Genomic DNA, 22,224 nt, shown 5'->3' on the forward strand with positions numbered 1-22,224 from the left:
ATCGATAATATGAGATCGATCTGTGTGTAGGACGTCGACAATATGTGATCAATCTGTGTGTAGAACATCGATAATATGTGATCAATCTGTGTGTAGAACGTCGATAATATGAGATCGATCTGTGTGTAGGACGTCGACAATGTGTGATCAATCTGTGTAGAACATCAATAATATGTGATCAATCTGTGTGTAGAACGTCGACAATGTGAGATCAATCTGTGTGTAGAACGTCGACAATATGTGATTAATCTGTGTTTAGGACATTGATAATATGTGATACATTTCTATGTTTAACATCGATAATATGTGATCTATCTCCTTGGAGAACATGGATAATACATAATCAATCTTTATGGTTGATATGGGATCAATCTATGTAGAACATCGATAGTGTGTAGAACATTGCTGTGTTGTGATTCACGTCCGTGCAGAACATCGATATTGTTTGATTTGTCTCTATGTAGAGCCTCGTCCCTTTATGGCTGAGATATTACCGGTGCGGTTCAACGTTAAACTGACTCACTCTCTGTAGAGCGATCCACCATTGGGTTCTCTTAGCCAGTTGCTGCTTGCACTGCAAAAGAAATACACTGAAATCTGGATACCATGAGATAATCTGGTGAATGTTTACTTATCTGTGGTTCGAGGGAACATGATGTGCCGACATAAGGACAGAGATGTGGACTGGCCGATCGGTAATAAATCGTTTTCACCGATAGTTCGTATTGACGAGGTATTTATGTAGATTTAGTTTGCGAAGAGAGTGTTCAGAGCAGTTAACTGATCCAGCTCAAATATTTAGTTGGCTTGTCGGTTCCTGTTTTCTGAGTCTCTCACCCCTAATTCACACAACCACAGGATGAACAGTCAGGGTTGTTACATGGCTACAACACAGCACTGTATACCCCTGCGTCCACTGTCAGATTGGTTACATGGGTACAACACAGCACTGAATACCTCTGCGTCCACTGTAAAGGTGGTTACATGGCTACAACACAACACTGAATACCCCTGCGTCCAGTGTTAAGGTGGTTACATGGCTACAACACAACACTGAATACCCCTGCGTCCACTGTAAAGGTGGTTACATGGCTACAACACAACACTGAATACCCATGCGTCCACTGTCAGATTGGTTACATGGCTACAACACAACACTGAATACCCCTGCGTCCACTGTTAAGATGGTTACATGGCTACAACACAACACTGAATACCCCTGCGTCCAGTGTTAAGGTGGTTACATGGCTACAACACAACACTGAATACCCCTGCGTCCAGTGTTAAGGTGGTTACATGGCTACAACACAACACTGAATACCCCTGCGTCCACTGTCAGGGTGGTTACATGGCTACAACACAGCACTGAATACCCCTGCGTCCAGTGTTAAGGTGGTTACATGGCTACAACACAGCACTGAATACCCCTGCGTCCAGTGTTAAGGTGGTTACATGGCTACAACACAACACTGAATACCCCTGCGTCCACTGTCAGGGTGGTTACATGGCTACAACACAGCACTGAATACCCCTGCGTCCAGTGTTAAGGTGGTTACATGGCTACAACACAACACTGAATACCCCTGCGTCCACTGTCAGGGTGGTTACATGGCTACAACACAGCACTGAATACCCCTGCGTCCAGTGTTAAGGTGGTTACATGGCTACAACACAACACTGAATACCCCTGCGTCCACTGTCAGGGTGGTTACATGGCTACAACACAGCACTGAATACCCCTGCGTCCAGTGTTAAGGTGGTTACATGGCTACAACACAACACTGAATACCCCTGCGTCCAGTGTTAAGGTGGTTACATGGCTACAACACAACACTGAATACCCCTGCGTCCAGTGTTAAGGTGGTTACATGGCTACAACACAACACTGAATACCCCTGCGTCCAGTGTTGAGGTGGTTACATGGCTACAACACAGCACTGAATACCCCTGCGTCCAGTGTTAAGGTGGTTACATGGCTACAACACAGCACTGAATACCCCTGCGTCCAGTGTTAAGGTGGTTACATGGCTACAACACAACACTGAATACCCCTGCGTCCACTGTTAAGGTGGTTACATGGTTACAACACAACACTGAATACCCATGCGTCCACTGTCAGATTGGTTACATGGCTACAACACAACACTGAATACCCCTGCGTCCAGTGTTAAGGTGGTTACATGGCTACAACACAACACTGAATACCCCTGCGTCCACTGTCAGATTGGTTACATGGCTACAACACAACACTGAATACCCATGCGTCCAGTGTTAAGGTGGTTACATGGCTACAACACAACACTGAATACCCCTGCGTCCAGTCTTAAGGTGGTTACATGGCTACAACACAACACTGAATACCCCTGCGTCCACTGTTAAGGTGGTTACATGGCTACAACACAGCACTGAATACCCCTGCGTCCAGTGTTGAGGTGGTTACATGGCTAGACCACAACACTGAATACCCCTGCGTCCAGTGTTAAGGTGGTTACATGGCTACAACACAGCACTGAATACCTCTGCGTCCACTGTTAAGGTGGTTACATGGCTACAACACAGCACTGAATACCCCTGCGTCCAGTGTTGAGGTGGTTACATGGCTACAACACAACACTGAATACCCCTGCGTCCACTGTTAAGGTGGTAACATGGCTACAACACAGCACTGAATACCCATGCGTCCAGTGTTAAGGTGGTTACATGGCTACAACACAGCACTGAATACCCTTGCGTCCAGTGTTAAGGTGGTTACATGGCTACAACACAACACTGAATACCCCTGCGTCCAGTGTTGAGGTGGTTACATGGCTACAACACAACACTGAATACCCCTGCGTCCACTGTTAAGGTGGTTACATGGTTACAACACAACACTGAATACCCCTGCGTCCAGTGTTGAGGTGGTTACATGGCTAGACCACAACACTGAATACCCCTGCGTCCAGTCTTAAGGTGGTTACATGGCTACAACACAGCACTGAATACCCCTGCGTCCACTGTCAGGGTGGTTACATGGCTACAACACAACACTGAATACCCATGCGTCCAGTGTTAAGGTGGTTACATGGCTACAACACAGCACTGAATACCCCTGCGTCCAGTGTTAAGATGGTTACATGGCTACAACACAGCACTGAATACCCCTGCGTCCACTGTAAAGGTGGTTACATGGCTACAACACAACACTGAATACCCCTGCGTCCAGTGTTAAGGTGGTTACATGGCTACAACACAGCACTGAATAGCCCTGCGTCCAGTGTTAAGGTGGTTACATGGCTACAACACAGCACTGAATACCCCTGCGTCCAGTGTTAAGGTGGTTACATGGCTACAACACAGCACTGAATACCCCTGCGTCCAGTGTTAAGGTGGTTACATGGCTACAACACAACACTGAATACCCCTGCGTCCACTGTCAGGGTGGTTACATGGCTACAACACAACACTGAATACCCCTGCGTCCAGTGTTAAGGTGGTTACATGGCTACAACACAACACTGAATACCCCTGCGTCCACTGTTAAGGTGGTTACATGGCTACAACACAACACTGAATACCCCTGCGTCCAGTCTTAAGGTGGTTACATGGCTACAACACAGCACTGAATACCCCTGCGTCCAGTGTTGAGGTGGTTACATGGCTACAACACAACACTGAATACCCATGCGTCCAGTGTTGAGGTGGTTACATGGCTAGACCACAACACTGAATACCCCTGCGTCCACTGTTAAGGTGGTAACATGTCTACAACACAGCACTGAATACCCCTGCGTCCGCTGTTAAGGTGGTAACATGGTTACAACACAACACTGAATACCCATGCGTCTACTGTAAAGGTGGTTACATGGCTACAACACAACACTGAATACCCCTGCGTCCACTGTTAAGGTGGTAACATGTCTACAACACAGCACTGAATACCCCTGCGTCCGCTGTTAAGGTGGTAACATGGCTACAACACAACACTGAATACCCCTGCGTCCACTGTAAAGGTGGTTACATGGCTACAACACAGCACTGAATACCCCTGTGTCCAGTGTTGAGGTGGTTACATGGCTACAATACAACACTGAATACCCCTGCGTCCACTGTTAAGGTGGTTACATGGTTACAACACAACACTGAATACCCATGCGTCTACTGTAAAGGTGGTTACATGGCTACAACACAACACTGAATACCCCTGTGTCCAGTGTTGAGGTGGTTACATGGCTACAACACAACACTGAATACCCCTGCGTCCACTGTTAAGGTGGTTACATGGTTACAACACAACACTGAATACCCATGCGTCTACTGTAAAGGTGGTTACATGGCTACAACACAACACTGAATACCCCTGCGTCCAGTGTTAAGGTGGTTACATGGCTACAACACAACACTGAATACCCCTGCGTCCAGTGTTAAGGTGGTTACATGGCTACAACACAGCACTGAATACCCCTGCGTCCAGTGTTAAGGTGGTTACATGGCTACAACACAGCACTGAATACCCCTGCGTCCAGTGTGAAGGTGGTTACATGGCTACAACACAACACTGAATACCCCTGCGTCCAGTGTTGAGGTGGTTACATGGCTACAACACAACACTGAATACCCCTGCGTCCACTGTTAAAGTGGTTACATGGCTACAACACAACACTGAATACCCCTGCGTCCAGTGTTAAGGTGGTTACATGGTTACAACACAGCTCTGAATACCCCTGCGTCCACTGTTAAGGTGGTTACATGGCTACAACACAGCACTGAATACCCCTGCGTCCACTGTTAAGGTGGTACATGGCTGCAACTAAAGGAAATATCTTTGTCGTCACTACGATTCGTCGTCATAACATTTTTTTCAAAGCTTTCACAAATAGTGTCGAACATATTGCAGCCTTGCAGCTTTTCGTTTTGTTGAATAGAACACATGTTGATATGAATACTAGTTTAATTGCATACGCGAGGAAAGTTCAAGCTATTACAGGTTTTAGGAGTTTCCTTTGTGTTTACCTGAAAGTGGAAACTAGAAAACAAAGGTTCGGAATTCTCAATAGAGAAAGCTGAGGGGCTCATTAGCCTTATCTGCAAGTCTGCAGCTATGGTGAAATCACTGTGTGTCCTCGTTCTCCAGGCAATACTGAGAGTATCGCGAAAGAGGGGAACAAGATTTGAAATTTGGCCAAAGGGAGAAAACTCTATTTTTTGCAAGCGTGTATTCTCTTATTGATCGAGGGGCTCATACAATATCGCATGAACGCTTCCGTCAGAAAAGTGCGAACATTATACCTTTCGGTTGGTTCAAGTATCCATGTGCCGTGGCTGATCGTGAAAATAATGAATTGTCTGAGCATCCAACAATCGGATTTGACGTCTTCCACTCAACCTTCTTTGAAAGTAGTTACTATTTCAATCCTATTGTGTCGGAATATACACGTATGTCTTTTATCTAATGCTACAATCACACCAAAGTAGTTCTATCCCGTTCTACCCCGTCCCCGGCGTAAAATGCGATGCTAGTTCGTTCATAAGCAGTCCCCAATACGTCTATCTCATTCTTATCTCGTTCTTGGCCAGTCTACAGTCCGTTGGTTTCCAGCTCAGATCGTGTAAAAGTGCCCGTTCACCTCACCCCGACAACGTTTCGAAGCAGTTCGAGCACGTCCGTAGCCGTTCTCAACCCGTTCTTCACCAGTTCAATTTTGTTCTCCCTCGTTCACAATACGTCCAAGCGAGTTCACAGTACGTCCTCATGTCGTCCCAAGTGCGTGTGTATTCGCGTCCTGGCCCGACTCCTATGGATACCGAGCGCGTTGTAGCCAGTCTTCATTCAAGTTCAGGGCTCCGAGCTGTGCACATCATGCCTCCAAAGAGAAGTCGACCCGGACGGTGTGCACACGTACTGAAATTTATGTCCGACTACACCACGTCGTAACACGTTCCTAGTAGTTTCAAAGTACGGCAATTCCGTTCGTAATACGTCTTTCTCGTTTTAAGTACGTTGTCAATCCGACTAATTGCTGAATGGGATGGACGGGATAAAATTTTGAAAGTTCTAGAGCACCCTCCCCGTCCGTGAAGTTCGTAAAATGACTGTCAACAGTTGCTACTAGGTCCGCTACGTTCATACACAGTTGGAGCCCGTTTGTCAACATTTTCACGAACGTATTGAGAACTAGTTTGGTGTGATGGGGTTATAATGCAATAAAATCTCAGTGCTCTCGTATCAGTCAGATAAAACACCCACTGGTGTCAATGTTCTGCCGTTCAAGATGATCTCGAATACCTCTATAAAACAGTGAACTGCACCCAATGCTTGCTGTGGTGTGGCTGTACTTGGCACTAGTCACCACGAACATGCATTATACGACCTGTTCAACATTATCTTTGTTGTCATTAGCACATTTAGGCAAGCTCGCGACTCTAACGATGTTCCCTTGTACAATGCCATTATATTTACACTGTCTGGGGGTTACAGCGACACTATTGCCTGCACTGTCCGCTGTACTTACTGGGGCGATCAGATAGCATAGCTGTTAAGGTGTTCACTTGTTTCACTGTGTCCGGGTTCGATTCCCACATGACAAGAATGCGTGAAATCTAGTCAACAATAAGAGGCGTAGAAGGTAATATTGACACGATGGTTAAAGTACTGTCGGAAATACTAGGAAACTGATTTTCTGGCTTCATTTAATAAATACGAGTCATAGGACTATAAAAAGAGCATATATCAAAATAACGCGACTTGCCCTAAACTAGCCTGTCCTAACGGACACTGTGATTACCCTTAAAATGTACTTTTACAGGTAAAATGATGATAAACTTAGAAAATAATCGTGTGTTGTCCTGCATGTATGAAATGGCCTATAACCTGAGGTAATTACCTAACACCTGTCCCGAGGTGATGACTTCACACAGTCCCGTGCATTCTCACGGGTGCAAATGTAACCGAGTTGTGGGTGGTGTCAAAATATTGCTGTTATTGTACTTAATTTACATGTGTCAATGGGGTAGCAATTTAGGATATGTACTGCATTATATTTGCTTGGAAACATGATGGACTAGTTAAGAGCTATGAAACGGGATGAGTACTGGAAGGTTGCGGTTTTGGAATCCAGAAGTATTTGTTGTTCTACAGATGATTTCTTGAGGTAGCATTTATCTCCGCTGATGACGTAAATGAATCTGTACTTTTGAATGTTGTGTTATGTCTTGCCACGAACCATGTACATTTAGCCAAGACAGACAGAACAGGGTTGAGCTCACAATGTCTGTCTGCCGTACGTAAGACAACGTAACCGTGTTGTGCCGCCAGCACATATGTCTTGTACTTTACTGGTTTCTCATTCAGCCGAATTTTCTCCATGAGTGGAACTTTCGTTTCACATGGTCTGAAGTCGACCAATGTCATATATTCCTGTATGGTCGCCTTCAGACTACTCATGGTTTGGGCGACAGCATCTGATTCCTGGACGTTATATTAACTGGCGTTATCCATGACAATCACACTGACGTTTTTTAAAATGGGCAATAGCTGAAGTTCCAACCAGTATATGAACGCATCACCTCCTATAATTTCCTTATGAAAATCACCAGTTTTCCTTTTTCGCCTCGAAAACATCCATCACGGGTTGCAGCGTACAAAACAATGACACGATTACCTTTACCTGATGGTCTATGGGTGCTTTTTGTCCATCTGCCGATAGCCACATGTAGTCAGTGGAATGATTCATCAAGGTAAATTATCTGGTCGCCCTGACTGTGATAGTTATGAATAGTTCGGAGATAATGTGACCTCATAGACAGGATGGAATAGTTTCCCCTGAAAAGTGCTCGGTCATCGCCACGAGCAGTGCATCGAAATTCCATCTCTTAAAGAGCAACAGTGCAGTCCGGGAAACATTAATTGTATCTTTAATTCCACCCAAATTCTACTAAGTCAGTGTTACCTTCTGCTCTTAAAGCTTGTACACTATCACCCTGTATCAAAGCTGTCTAATATCCATATTGCCTCACTTTTGTTTTTGAGACCTACCCTATACCTGTTTTGTTTTCTTACCATACCGTAGACTTGATGGTATGAATGCAAAACCCAATAGCTTGGGCACTTCGGTAATTCACCCTATCTGAATTAATAAATGGTTTCCCTCTATCTTTTTAAAGTGTAAAGAACTTGTATGCATTTCCTAGTACAGATTCCATATCATGTACCTTGGTTATGGCTATGCAAGTGTAATGTAACATGCATCATGAAAGCAATGTTAACAAAAAAACGCAGCGTCATTTTGTCATTTAAGAAGATGCACATCTAGAATTTTCTCAAAATGATTTTTGTGTGTGGAGAAGATGTTTTATGAAGACTACATTATTATCGTTGTAACGGAATCACGTGCGCATATTTCTATAGTCCGTTTCAGACTGCTATCACTGGACTTAGAATAAATGTGAACTTCCTGTTTTCGTTCGAATTTGTCTCCTGTAAACTGGTCGATAGGACTCCTTGTGACTGAAATACTTCAAACCACAGGTAGGGCGATCGGTGGTTATTCGATATTTCAATAACAATAGTCTGTGAAAAATTATACCCCTTTTTAACAGGCAAAAAGCAGTTTTCTAGCATTTCCGACAGTACTTTAGTATCGTGGCGTAAGGAATTATCTTGAATGACAACACATATTCACATACAAGATTTGATTGATTTTAACATGTTGCCAGTCGGAGCTGTATTGTTGTGGATTGATCTGAACCAGCTTCTTACACACTGATTGTATGCGTACTGTAACAGGTGTCGGTACACTCACATCAAATAGCGTGTGATGACATGGGCCATATGTCTCCACACACAGCCAGGAACAGTGAGTATACACCGCTCATACAGTAATATGCTACACGTTTTTAACATGACCGGTTTATGTGTGTGATCTTTCTTCAGCCAATGCATGCAAGTTTGTTTACTTTAAAGCAGGTGTTTGTCCCCATCCAGTATTGTCGATACGACAAGCTGTGCTAGTCCCCTCAGCCCCACTTGTGGTCGCGCTGTGGTCAGGTAAGCGGGACATTGATGCACGAGACGACTGACGTCTAGTCACTATGTTACTTGGCGTTGCTCGAGGTGGGAGATTTGGACGCATTATAGATATATAAAGGTCGATTGTAATCGGTTGAAAGGAAATGCAATTACCATTAAAGCATTGCCCGTCATATTGCCCGTCACATTGCCCGTCATAGATACGTATCATTAGTTCTCAATAGCGGCTCAAGATCTCGTATTTCAAGCTCTGTCTTCCTGGACTGTTCCCGACTGACTGTGATGCACCTGACACCCTTGATGTTACAGGCTTTAGGCCGAGCTTCTACCTGTGACCAGGACATAGCTGACCACTGTACACAGATGCTTGACAGACTGTTGCAACCTCTCCTGGTCCAGTCAGGGGGCACGTGTGTCAGATATCTGTTTACTTACACTATATTGGGATAGTATCAGTATGGCAGGACACTATGTAATAACAAAATAGGCAATACTTTCTCCTAAATACATTTATCACATAAACATATATATCAACTAAATAGTGCATAAAGGACAATGGCAATGTCATAGGTCACAGCATACGTACATAATCTGCAGCATTAAATTGCGTAATAACTTAGTCACGTTAACTCATTATAAACAAACAGCTGTACTTTACATATTTACTGAACTTTAGTGATAGTAAACCAAACGTATGTAGGTATGTTTGAAATAGGCACCTATGTATCATTATGTATACATAATATGACATTTGCATCTTGGCATATCAGGATGAAACAAACTGCCACAAATGCATACCCTGCAGGAGATACTATACAAGCAGTAGCCTGCATGATAAATACCATTCATGTCAGTATCGAACATTGTTGATCATGAATACACAATGCAGACAATATACACATTGTCTAAATAGCATTATGTCCATATTTGAACTATTCCTAATTATTACACATCGTATACTAATCATAGAGATACAGCTCACAATATGAATTTAGACTGAAAGAGTTATCAGCCATTGCAATGAAATCTATTTAGGGACAGGAGACAACGGACGGCAGTCAACATTCAACAACCATTTAGGGGACATCAGACAACGGACGGCAGTCAACATTCACCAACCAGGTAGGAGACAAGAGACAACGGACGGCAATCAACATTCACCAACCATTTAGGGGACATCAGACAACGGACGGCAGTCAACATTCACCAACCAGGTAGGAGGCAAGAGACAACGGACGGCAGTCAACATTCAACAACCATTTAGGGGACATCAGTCAGCGGACGGCAATCAACATTCACCAACCATTTAGGGGACATCAGACAACGGACGGCAGTCAACATTCACCAACCAAGTAGGAGACAAGAGACAACGGACGGCAATCAACATTCACCAACCATTTAGGGGACATCAGACAACGGACGGCAGTCAACATTCACCAACCATTTAGGGGACATCAGACAACGGACGGCAGTCAACATTCACCAACCATTTAGGGGACATCAGACAACGGACGGCAGTCAACATTCACCAACCAGGTAGGAGACAAGAGACAACGGACGGCAGTCAACATTCAACAACCATTTAGGGGACATCAGTCAGCGGACGGCAATCAACATTCACCAACCATTTAGGGGACATCAGACAACGGACGGCAGTCAACATTTAACAACCAAGTAGGAGACAAGAGACAACGGACAGCAGTCAACATTCACCAACCATTTAGGGGACATCAGACAACGGACGGCAGTCAACATTTAACAACCATTTAGGGGACATCAGACAACGGACGGCAGTCAACATTCACCAACCATTTAGGGGACATCAGACAACGGACGGCAGTCAACATTTAACAAACGGGTAGGACACAAGAGACAACGGACGGCAGTCAACATTGAACAAACAGGTAGGACACAAGAGACAACGGACGGCAGTCAACATTTAACAAACAGGTAGGACACAAGACACTGCGGACGACGGTTAACATTGAGCAAACAGATAGCGACAACAGACAATGGACGACGGTCAGCATCGAACAGCTAACGGACACGAGACTGTGGATCTGCGGTCGCTATATAATAGAGGGAATTCAATATAGTATCTCTTTTACGGTATTATATCATTTAATATACTGCATTTTGAAAATTATTTTGTAATGATGATCATTTTTCAGTATGAAATTGTTCCAGTGGAACTATCGCAATGGAACGTCTCTTCAGAATGGAAGGAAATTTCACTGAATTTCTCACGGCAATGTCGAGAATATACTTTTACGAAGCAGTCGTATAACGGTTGTTATCAATACATTTGTCTAGATGAGTGTCATGTTCTGTGTTCCATAACGTTGTGGAGGCTGAATGCAAGGAACCTTCCAATATTAAGATGCTGCCTCTTCCCTAGCATAGTGAGTAGGAATTTATTCGTAACTGAAAATCAATATTAATGATGGTGATTTGAATTAAAATATATGTCTTGACAGCTTGTTCGATCATCTTACTGCGTAAACAACAAACCCCCTATCGAGACAGACAGGATGTCGGGCTTAGTATTTTTGGTTAAAGACACCCAATGGATGATGGTGGTGTTAAAGTTTTAGGGACAAATGCGAAATCTAATGGAGAATGGGGGCCACAGTTGCGTCCCTTGGGTGCCTTAGAATCCTATGACCATAGCTTAAATCCCTGATCGTTACCATACCTCAGATGATTGATTAATAAAAGGCGGTAAAAGTTTAAAACCTGTATCACTGACATACTGGTTGTAACTTAAATACTGTCTGAGGCTGCGTTAGACAGTGACCTAGTCTGTCTTCCAGACCCCAGAGAAATCAATTAACAACGGAGTCCAGCTCAAGTCTGGAATGATTTGGCAAACCTATATTGCTCCAGCTCTAGGATTGTTTTTGGCTCCATTTTTTTTTTCCTATTTTGTAGATAAATATTTTTGAATAAGATACCTTTTTTCTGGGACTAAATATCGATGCGTGCCTGGCTGACTCCCGGATTCATATTCACATAAGGAATAGGAGACATTGTAATTGATTCATTGCTATTCTCCCTTACATTCCAACACATAGTATGAACAAGCAGTAACACCGCTCAGCCAAGTCACTGGTTCGAAGGGCAGCACGCCCTTGTTCTCGGTCTGTTGGTTTGAGCTGGTCAACATTCAGTGGCGTGTTACTGCGCTTCCCTCCACAGCCTTATTGTATATCATAACCCTGTATACCGTAGTCTCAGTGCCCATAGATGTACATTTTCACAGTTTACATGCTTCATCTTGCGTCCTTTGAGTTAAGGCTCCACATAATATACAAATTACTATGCGATTTTGTCATGATAATCGTATCATTCAACTAACTATTCCACAAACAACGTCCCAGTGTGCCCTAGTATCACAGCCCGGTTGAACGGCAACACGCCAGTAGAATAGAAGTGTTTCCCTGTGTGAACTAGTGCTGGACTAATTGCCAGGTTTATGGGTATTGTGAATCGACATCATACATGTTGAATAAGCTATTATTAATTTGACATAAACATAAATCATCTACTACATGTTATAGTTTTAAGAGACAAGATGGGCGTGACATTACAGTGGATCCTGTATCCCTCGTGCAGTATACAACTTATTTATATCCTTCATTCCTTTATAATGACCGAGTGTTGTATTACGCCGCAGTCGACACTATTCTAGATCTTTCACGGTGGCCAGTAAATAATTAAATCAAATATTAAAAATGGTTAAAGCGATAGCAACGTCTCACATTTTCGGGGCACGATGAAATGCAATGATATACTTTAGTATGGCACATAGTCTGGGCTCCCAATCCTCATTGGGGTCTCAACATGGAAGAAATGGGGACCTACACTCACACATGCTTTCGTTTCATTTGTAGCCATAAATGATTTCGTTTTTGTGTTTTTTCAATATTGTGTATGCCTTGTAGAAATATATCTCGTGCAGGAATTGCCCTGCCTCATAGACCAGGTATAACCATATATTCATGACTGGAGGCTAGATCATAATCAACGACGATCTCATTATACAGTTTCAGGCCTCCTGTGTTCGTGTGAGAGTGTGATTGCACAGACACACACACACACACTCTCTCTCTGATTCAGACTTTGTCATTGATGGAAATATAGCACGTTTGGAGCCACTGCACATCGCATCTGACTGACGGGGTAAGTGTGAATTGTTCTGCATGGTGTGTTCAGGTGTGAAACCTGGTGCTGTAGCAGGAAATATAGTCGAAAAGCCTTATATTGTGCTTGTTATCAGGAAACCTGAACACATGAATAGTGTGAGTGACTTAGGTACGTTTCACTCCGCTGTTCCAGGCCATACTATTCCACAGCGGATCCACACTTTGGCAGTGCGCACGAAGTCACACTTTACAACCTCTTTATAATGACACTGAGCATAAACCTGGAAGAGTTTGCATGACAATCAGTTTGACATTAACACGTTTATAACCAGATAAGTGAAACCGATAAACTGACATTCTAAGCCAAACGTTTAGTTGCACCTAAATTAAGTTTTGAGACATCGCTTACTCCCCAGTTAGCTTAGCTTTGTTTACGCGAAAGAAGAAGTCTTACAATTTCATGTTTTTCACAACACTCTTTTTCAGGCTACCCAACGTCAAGCAAAACATTTGAAATATATTTTTTTAAACCATGAGGTCAATTTATGTTTCCAGTTTCAATTATTCATTGAAAAAACACAGCCCCCCGCAGCTCCCGCAACGCCGCACATTAGCTGGTATAATTAGAAGCCCCTCCTATTACGGTGGCCTGCATTAGGGTTAAAGTTGTTGGTACTAGAATCATTGCGTTGTGTTCTCCGATTCATGACTATCAATTAACCAATATGTCATGCACACACGTGTGCCATCTCACTGTCTGAAAACATTATTATCCTGATAGACAATGTGTGATTGTTCATAGATGTTTGTTTCACAGAAGGTTTGTCATTCAGGCCGCTCAATTCAAAATTTGGGCATGTCCAGATGCACGCTTTGTCCGTGTGTTGCGTTTGTTAGGGAATGAATGGCAGCCAGTATGGTGACACTGCCAATATACACAGGTCCGAGTTAAACTGTAGTTCTGGAGCGCTGTTTCCCGTCAACTGAAGGTATGACAGAGTTCCAGAACAGCTTCTGGCTGATGGTGAATATGGAGTCCAGACGCAAGTGCTCCAGATCGGTTCATTCACATCAAGTGACTGAGTCGAAACGACGGTCACATTTCCCAGACCTAATGCGAGATAGTTCATGCCTAAGGTGTTAGTCAGTTTCACTGAGTGGGAGATGATGAAGTATACCCTCTCATTATATTCAGATCTCACTTCCAACGGTGACTTGAAGCTTGGTCATACCTAGACACGGGCGTGTTCAACGACACTGTGTGTACACGTTGGAGAGCATTGTCTGTGCTAAACATGTATAATACCAACCAGAGAGGGGCTTAATAGTCTTCCTGTGAATAGATTGAAACCATCACAGCAACGTTGTGAGAAAACAGCACCTGGCCCCGCACGCACACTATTGTGTCAGGCACGTAGAGTCGTGATCCTGCAGACAATCATACTTACACGGCCCATGTTTACTTATCTTGCCATTGCTGTTCGCTGATTATAAACTTCGTATGGCGTCATCCTTTTGTTTTCGGACAGACTTGTACCTGTCGATTACAACTTGGGCAAGTCCAAGACCAAAGAACAATTGACCGAGCGTTCTATACCCTAGATAAAACGTGTTTCAGTTCCTTCCCTCAGACTGGACTCGGCTCACGTCCCGTCCATGTGATCAATGGCAGTGACAGATCCAGCATGTCCCAGAGAGAAGAAGTCATGACAAAACTAAAACAGAGTTTTCTATCTAAATATGTTGTACATAACATTGTATTGAAGTCTCTTCATATGTATCTAGATGTTGGAAGGGTTGAGCAAAATTGTCCTCGTGAAAATCTGAGTATTGATAAGATTTCGTTTTTCGTTTTCGTCCGTGACAGTATAACTGTGAACGTAACTATACGAGTGGACAACATAGTACAGACGTAGATACAGTGGTGCTTGCACCTAGACATGGGGCACAGACTATGTGGAAGTGATTACCCTGACGGCCCGGGGGATAGTTGCTTCACTGAGTCTGGTATTCCGACTGGACATTTACCATGTGTACAGCCGGGAGTAGGATACGCCTGATTGCTGGACTTGACGTCTTTATTGTTGAGATGGTATCACCGTAGTCTAGCTCCCAGACCCTAGAGAGAAAAATAAAAAGGAGTCCAACTCAAGTCTAGAATAATTTGGCAAGTTTAGATTGCCTTACCTCTGAAATAAAGGATTGTTCTGGGCTCCATTTATATTATGTATGTTTTACTTTGTAGATATGTTTAAAAACAAAAACACTTTATTTCTGGGACTAAAAGTCAGTCTAGTATCACGGCTCGTCACGTTTAAATGTTAACTGCATTTGTATATATTTTTAACCGTCTGAAGAGGTTTGGACTCATTCTCTAGTCATCGTCTTTGATCTGAGCTGATTCCTCCATCGACATATCGACGTATCGTTTTACTGTGTGTGCCGTCATATAGCTGGAATATTGCTGAGTGAGGCAATAAACAACAAACAATTTGATTGTGACACATACTTTCCATCTTAACATATATTCCTCGTTTGAATTATATTAAATGGAAACTCGTTAACGTCACATTAAGATACAAACTCAAGTTTATACTTTTTCATTTACAAAAACCTTAAAAACGCCTATTTATCAAGTAATCTGACAATAAAACGCTCTTTTTCGTCACACGTTCCAAACAAAGAAAAGAATAACACTCTTATGATAATCTCCAGCTGTATTTTCTAGCAGCCTTTTGGCGACCTATTTAGACCAGGAAATAGGATGAATCTGTATACTAGTATTAATGAACAAGTCATAGGAGAAACCTGACTACCTTTGCCAATAACAATGTTTAGAGAATTATCTCAGGTCGTATTCCTAATAACGTACATGATTAAAAACATGTACTATTAGTGTAACTATTTAAATGAATAGCAGAAATTATAGCAAAAATATTTTTCACCTTGCTCTTATCCAGTTTTCGCCTACTTGGGTTGGCTATGTGTGCGCTCGGATTTACAATTGTTTGAGTTTTCGTTCAGGTCATAATTGTGGTCTTTTATGTTATTGATCTTCATGACCTGGCCCGTTTCATGAATTAAAACACACCTGTGACGTCATTTTATTGTCTAAACGCTTCATTACTGTTCAGGAATGGGGAGGTGTTTGTCAGCTGGGTGAAAATCTCAACACCGTAACAATTTCCCACTTGACCTGTACATCAGTAGTTTGTTAGCAGAAATGGGTTTTAAGATATTTGATTTCCTTTTCAAGACTATTTATAGGTAGCTTACCTTTCTTCAAATGTAAAATGCTAAAAAAATGTACTTTCAAGTTAATATTTGTTTGTTTAAAAGCAAATATTTTTCTGGATTTACTTAAAACATGGTTGTCCCTCAGCTGGACCAGAATAAAACATATTTCCTAAACTATATCTAAATATAATAAAAATGTAACAAAGTTTGTTTTTTCAGAATCTCAAATGAACATTAATTACATGAATCCTATCATTATTATCTAAAACCTAATTGGAAAAAAAATAAATTAGGAAAAAAAGATGTCATTGGCTTGAACACTGTACATAAATGTGGCATCGATCTATCACCAGCAGATGAACTTCATACACATGTTGCCAAATGAGGAAGCGTATGAGAGTTATCTCCCATAGCGCACTTATTGTTTTAGCATTGGTACGTTGTAACGGAGTTGACTGCCTTTTGAGTGACATCAAGATATGTCTCTTAAGTACAGTATGTTTTCTAAGCCTCAACTCTGTTGCACTGCCTATAGATCTATATCTCATTCTAATTTACTTCACTTTTCCAAGATATATTGGTTTGTAAGACCATGTTAGCAATGATTATTTTAATTTCCATAAAAAACAAATCATGGTGGGATATGAGCCACATATAGAAAGGTTTCTCAACTCCGTTACAATCAACTCTGTAATGCTGTACAGCATAATGGAGTGGAAATCTGTTGTTTTTTTGCACAATTTCGAAAGTTATTCCCAGTACATAGCTTTGTTTTTCTTCAAGAATTCTTTTTTTTAACCCTATACCTGACAAATAATTTTCCCACAGTCAGTTGTAAGATTTATTTTAAAAAATAGTCACTCAGACTACTCTTATGTTTCTGATGAACAAGATGTTAGGACCTGCGCTAAATGTGGATTTGATACTATTGATAGTGCTCTTTCAGACAGTGGACTAATTACTGAAGACAGAACTGTTGTCTTTTACATTGATGGGAGTGCTTGGCTATTGTGTTTTGGCTGCAGAAAGCAATTTCATTATGCATGTATAAACAACATATTCGCGGCCAGTGTTGATGTTATGATTGATATGGAATTTGATCATTACAATTGTGAGTTTTGTAACTATATGATAGTGATCTAAAATTGCATTATAAGCAGCTTTGTGCTTATTTATTTCAACGTCTATACAAAGGGTTGAACATTAGTAATCTCGTAAAACCACTTTTGTATGCCATTACTGCAGTAACTGGCTAATAAACTATGAGTACCAAAGTCCTAACAAGTAACACAATACAGTGCCTGTATTTTCATATTTCATCTCAAAAGGGATGAAAAGGTTGTTATTTCATGCTACAGAACAATAACAAAATGTATGAGTTACAACTCCGTTACAACAAACTCAACTCTGTTACGTCAGGATTTTTTGTATAGATGACTTCTTTTGACAATTGACAAAAACATTTGTTGTTTTTATTAGTTTTAACATCAGATTATGATTAATGGTAATATATGTTGTGACAAAAGATGAAAAATACTCTATTTTGGATAGCGTCTTTCATGTAAATAACTTTGTTGTCTAGGCAAACTTTTGAAATATTGAGGGAGCACTTACAAATGTCCAGTCATACATTTTATTTAGCCAGTTTCCATTAGTATTAACATTGAATTGTGTTCGCACTTAATGTTAATTGTTGAATATGATTTTATATTTCAAAGCAACTTAACGATATTATAATTACTTTCCATTTTGTGATCCGTAACGGAGTTGAATGTCCTTGCGGATTAGGCTAATTCATTAATTATTTTCTAATTAATTAAACACATCAATGCACTGCATTGATCTAGAAAGTACTTCTCAAGTATCATATTCTCTAATATCAAGTGAAAAATTATATTAGGGACACTTTTATTTTGGCAAGTTGATAATCAGACAATTTGTCGGTTTTGAGATCGTTACCCAGTTATTAATAATCTTGAACCAACATTTCAATTGGAATTGACGGAACTATTTTCAAAATATTTTGACAAGTGAATAATTTAAAATTTTGTCGAAAAACATGTGTTGCCATCGGGGTTCGAACCCGCATCGTTTGATTTGAAGACGTTTAGTTGTTGACCTCAACTACGGCGACAAATGAAACTATGATGAGAAATTAACTATTAAATGTTGTCATAATTTTGCATAATGTTTAATAGTTAAAAAATAATGTGCATGTATATAATATATATATCCTTGTTCGGTGCTCTATATACATGTGTATCCTATAATGCCCGTTAGCATGTATGTACAAGCGATTGAAAAAATACTACAAAATTATGAAGAGCAGGGTACCATGCATTGTAAATATCAGCTCGGTGCACGTACAACAGCGGCAGAGAACGCATTCCCCGTGTATCACGCAAGGGCGAATCACACAGTATAAATACAGACTACAAAAAGTTCTGGTTTATATTTCAAATATTTTCCACATTTTGTCAAAGTGTAAAAGTAGGGATCTGTTTTAAGTTGGGGAATATCCTCGTAACTCTCGATTCCGTAAAAATAATGCGGGGCCTCTGCTTCATTTTTTTCTAAGGAAAGGGGAGTTACTCGGACATTCCCTCTGCATAACAATACAGTTTTAATATGTCCCCCCAAAAGTGGTATTTTACTGTAGGATGTTCAGCTAACCAGGTATACAGGCTCTCTAAGACAGCGCTTGCTGACTTGTTGTATAAGGAGAGGTGAAATGTAGTTTAACGTGTATGTGTAAGAGTGAAAATAATCCTACCCTATTTTTTATCCCAGAGATGAAATTCTCTTGTGTCAGGATGATTTTCCCCAGTGAATTTGAACCCATACCAGTTTGTTTAATCCTATCCTATCCTATACTCTAGAGTAAAACTTCCCCCGGGATAATATTTAGGTAGGATATAATCCTTACTTACATATGCACGTGTCTGTGTGCGTGCGTATGTGTGTGTGTACTGACTCCATGCCGACCGCTCCTTGTTCTCGCCCCTTTATGCCAAGCACCAGGCAGGGTAACAAGAAGTGCCATCTTTTGACGTCTTTTTGGTGTGGCGCGGCCACGCAGACACGGGTTCTGGTTCTCGTTGTATGATGATGTCACACTGACAGAATGTAGTGAATGACATGCTTAGTTTCTCAGTGTGTATCCGTTGGCAAGTACTTGATTGTGTGGTAGTGTGCGGGGGGTCCTGCCTTGACACACGTCCTTACCTACCCAATGTGCGTCTGTTTCAGCTGATCTGCAAGTGACGTCATGGTGGGGTTGTGGCTGGTCCTCCTCATCCTCATCCTCATGTTCCTGGCGGGGTTAGGGACGCTGAGTCACGGGGTCACCGCCAGACATACACGCCGCGATATGTGTACCCTCATCCCACTCGCCACTGTCTGCATCGTTGGCATCATCCACATCTTCCACTACGTCGCCTTCCTCACACTGGCATCAAATGACCCCGATATCGTGCTATTGAAGACAAGGATACAGTTGGACTACACTTCCATAAACATAGTCATCCTTTCGTTCCTTTGGAGATTCTATGCAATGGCGAGCTTGAAAACGGTTCAGACAATGAAAGCGTTTGTGTATTTTGTATCAACGGCAATTGGTATGGTCACGATCAGGCCGCTATTTCCCAACAGTCAGTTGTTGAGTTTGGCTCTGTCCCAACAAGACCATGGCATGTTAAAATACTCCTGTATAGCGTCATTCTTGTGTGGCCTGTCCATGGAATACTTCATGTTCTACCTGCCTGCGTTCATCACCATGTGCATACTATACCGCAGAAGTTCAGCCCTGAGCCCCAGTGAGGCCGGTGCACGGACTGGTAAGGCTGTGCTGAATTACCCCCAACACCGGGCGTGTCTTTTGTTATAGGGCGGGTAGAGACCGGGGGATTCAGGGTAGGGTTGTCTTCGCTTTTGTCGGGGACATGCTAAAAAAGTGTTTGAGAATGTACTGACATAGATAATATAAATCGTTTTATCATTTTTTCGTCCTGCATTTTGTTGACAAGACATGTAGTCCTTCAATTAAATTAAATTAATTAAAATCGATGAAGTGCATTGTGTAATCAATATTTCATTGTCTAATGAAGCTTTTATCATTCATGAAATCTGTTCATTTCTTTGCAATATTTATTCCTTCATTTCCAGAAGACCCGGTGATCTCTGTTGATGTGTTGAAGTTGGGCGGAACAGAAGACAGGTGTGTCAAATGTGAGACTATGTCGCCGTTCCTCGACATGGTGGCGGCGTTCATGGCGCTGATGCTCCTGCTGGTGCGACCGCTCTACATCCTGTTCTACAGCCTTGTTCACGGCATCACCTTGGACCTGGATAACGCATACTGTCTGTTCCCATTCTACGTCGCTCTGTGCTTTGTGAACGTCCAGTGTAAGAGATCACACGAGCCTAACAACAGCTTGCCTCTAGTCTGTTCCGGTGAAGTGGCCAGTGTACATGTCAAATAATATGTAAATGATTTTATGCCTGGGAACGTGTTGGTATGTGTCCCTACTGATATTTAAGGACAGAATGGTTGTGTTTGACCATGATGTAAAGTGACATGCGAAGGTTCATCTGTACAAATATATGCCTTGAAAAAAGTAAAACCCTGTCCGGGATGTTATAACTTCACCGGATGTCGTTCTTCTTTGATCACAGCTGAAACATTGTATGACGAACACGTTATTATTGTCTGAATATTACCTATGTAATTATGTGAACTGTTGCCGTTTTGATGAACCATTTTGCCTCTTACAATCGAAAATTTTAGCCACATTATGACCTTTCAGAACTGTGGTCTCGAATTTCCACAGAATGTGTATTCTTGGTGAAAACACTCCCAGTCACTGTACACTGCGTCTTCATTGAAAGCAATGAAGGTATCTATGTGACCATTTTGTTGCCGTCTGACTTGTCCAGCACGTTTCCTCTTGCCCTGACCCTAATGTCGTAAATACGGTTGTGGCAGCTGTGGCCATTCTTGGTGGAACACTGCACGTAATTCCGGAAAGTTCTCCACTTGTGGTTAACCTTGCCGGGCGCTGTCGTTGAAATGCCCTACACAAGTTAAAACGGGTTCTATAACGGGGTGTGTGCAGGCAAAGGGTTAGAGAACTATGCTGTGGTAATTCAACCACAGAACTTGGGAATGTGCATGGCCGTCCGTGAAAACTGGTCGATGTTAAGGTGTTGTTGTCCACATTTAGGTAAAACTTGATCCAAAATGTCTCTCAGGGAGCTTTCGCCTTTGAGGATGCATTGTACAGTGACTACGTTCGCAAGGGTTGGAAATAACATCCAAAGTTAAGTACCTGTTGTACTCAAGACCCGACATCTGTTCTCAGGTGGATGCAGGAAGAAGCTACTACTTTCATGGACGAATGAATGCGTCAGCATGCCATCTTATATGTTCTTTGCTGTGAGGCAAGGGATTATTTCTGTTGGGTTTTTTTCTCACTGAATATTCTGCAGCCCTCACGGCATTGTCCAAACCCGGTACAAATGTACTACCTACAAATACTCCACCTCGTTGCACATGTGTCCTTAATAGCTAATGGGTTAGTTAAGTGGTTGGTGCCTAATGCTTTCTCACGTGTATATATGGGAGTCTTCCATACATGCAATAAATTAAATAAAGGTCAATTCAATATTGCATGTTATCTACTATGTTGGGTTTATTACAGTGGTATCTCTTATCCTAAGCTGCCTGTAAATAATTGTGAGGTCTGAAATAAAATATTTTCATACAAATTTTGTCAACCTTCATCAACTTTACCAGAACGCAGAATACAACATTTGCTTTGTGGCCTATAATTTGAC

General features: G+C 41.9%; 1 protein-coding gene across 3 annotated transcripts; it reads left to right on the forward strand.

Annotated features, from left to right (window-relative positions):
* The first annotated feature begins 8,775 nt into the window (after nucleotides 1–8,775).
* Nucleotides 8,776–22,119, forward strand: LOC139452650 (uncharacterized). Of its 3 annotated transcripts, XM_071234187.1 has the most exons (5): nucleotides 8,945–9,025; nucleotides 11,179–11,409; nucleotides 13,054–13,189; nucleotides 19,639–20,225; nucleotides 20,554–22,119. In XM_071234187.1, the coding sequence occupies exons 4-5, from the start codon at nucleotides 19,658–19,660 to the stop codon at nucleotides 20,868–20,870; spliced, it is 885 nt and encodes a 294-aa protein (XP_071090288.1). In that variant the 5' UTR covers nucleotides 8,945–9,025; nucleotides 11,179–11,409; nucleotides 13,054–13,189; nucleotides 19,639–19,657; the 3' UTR covers nucleotides 20,871–22,119. The 3 variants fall into 3 exon arrangements, with proteins under 3 accessions (XP_071090289.1, XP_071090290.1, XP_071090288.1); XM_071234188.1 differs by lacking the exons at nucleotides 8,945–9,025; nucleotides 11,179–11,409 and adding an exon at nucleotides 8,776–8,834; XM_071234189.1 differs by lacking the exon at nucleotides 11,179–11,409 and having other exon boundaries at nucleotides 8,942–9,025.
* Nucleotides 22,120–22,224: the final 105 nt, after the last annotated feature.

This window comes from Haliotis cracherodii, unplaced genomic scaffold (genome assembly GCF_022045235.1).
Source record: "Haliotis cracherodii isolate W230 unplaced genomic scaffold, xgHalCrac1.p SCAF_9, whole genome shotgun sequence".
In the NCBI taxonomy this organism is placed as follows: domain Eukaryota; kingdom Metazoa; phylum Mollusca; class Gastropoda; order Lepetellida; family Haliotidae; genus Haliotis; species Haliotis cracherodii.

Coding starts and splice junctions, on each gene's coding strand:
- LOC139452650 (XM_071234188.1), top strand. CDS start 19,658: ATGGTGGGGTTGTGGCTGGTCCTCCTCATCCTCATCCTCATGTTCCTG. Junction 20,226..20,553: donor TGAGGCCGGTGCACGGACTG/GTAAGGCTGTGC, acceptor CTTCATTTCCAG/AAGACCCGGTGATCTCTGTT.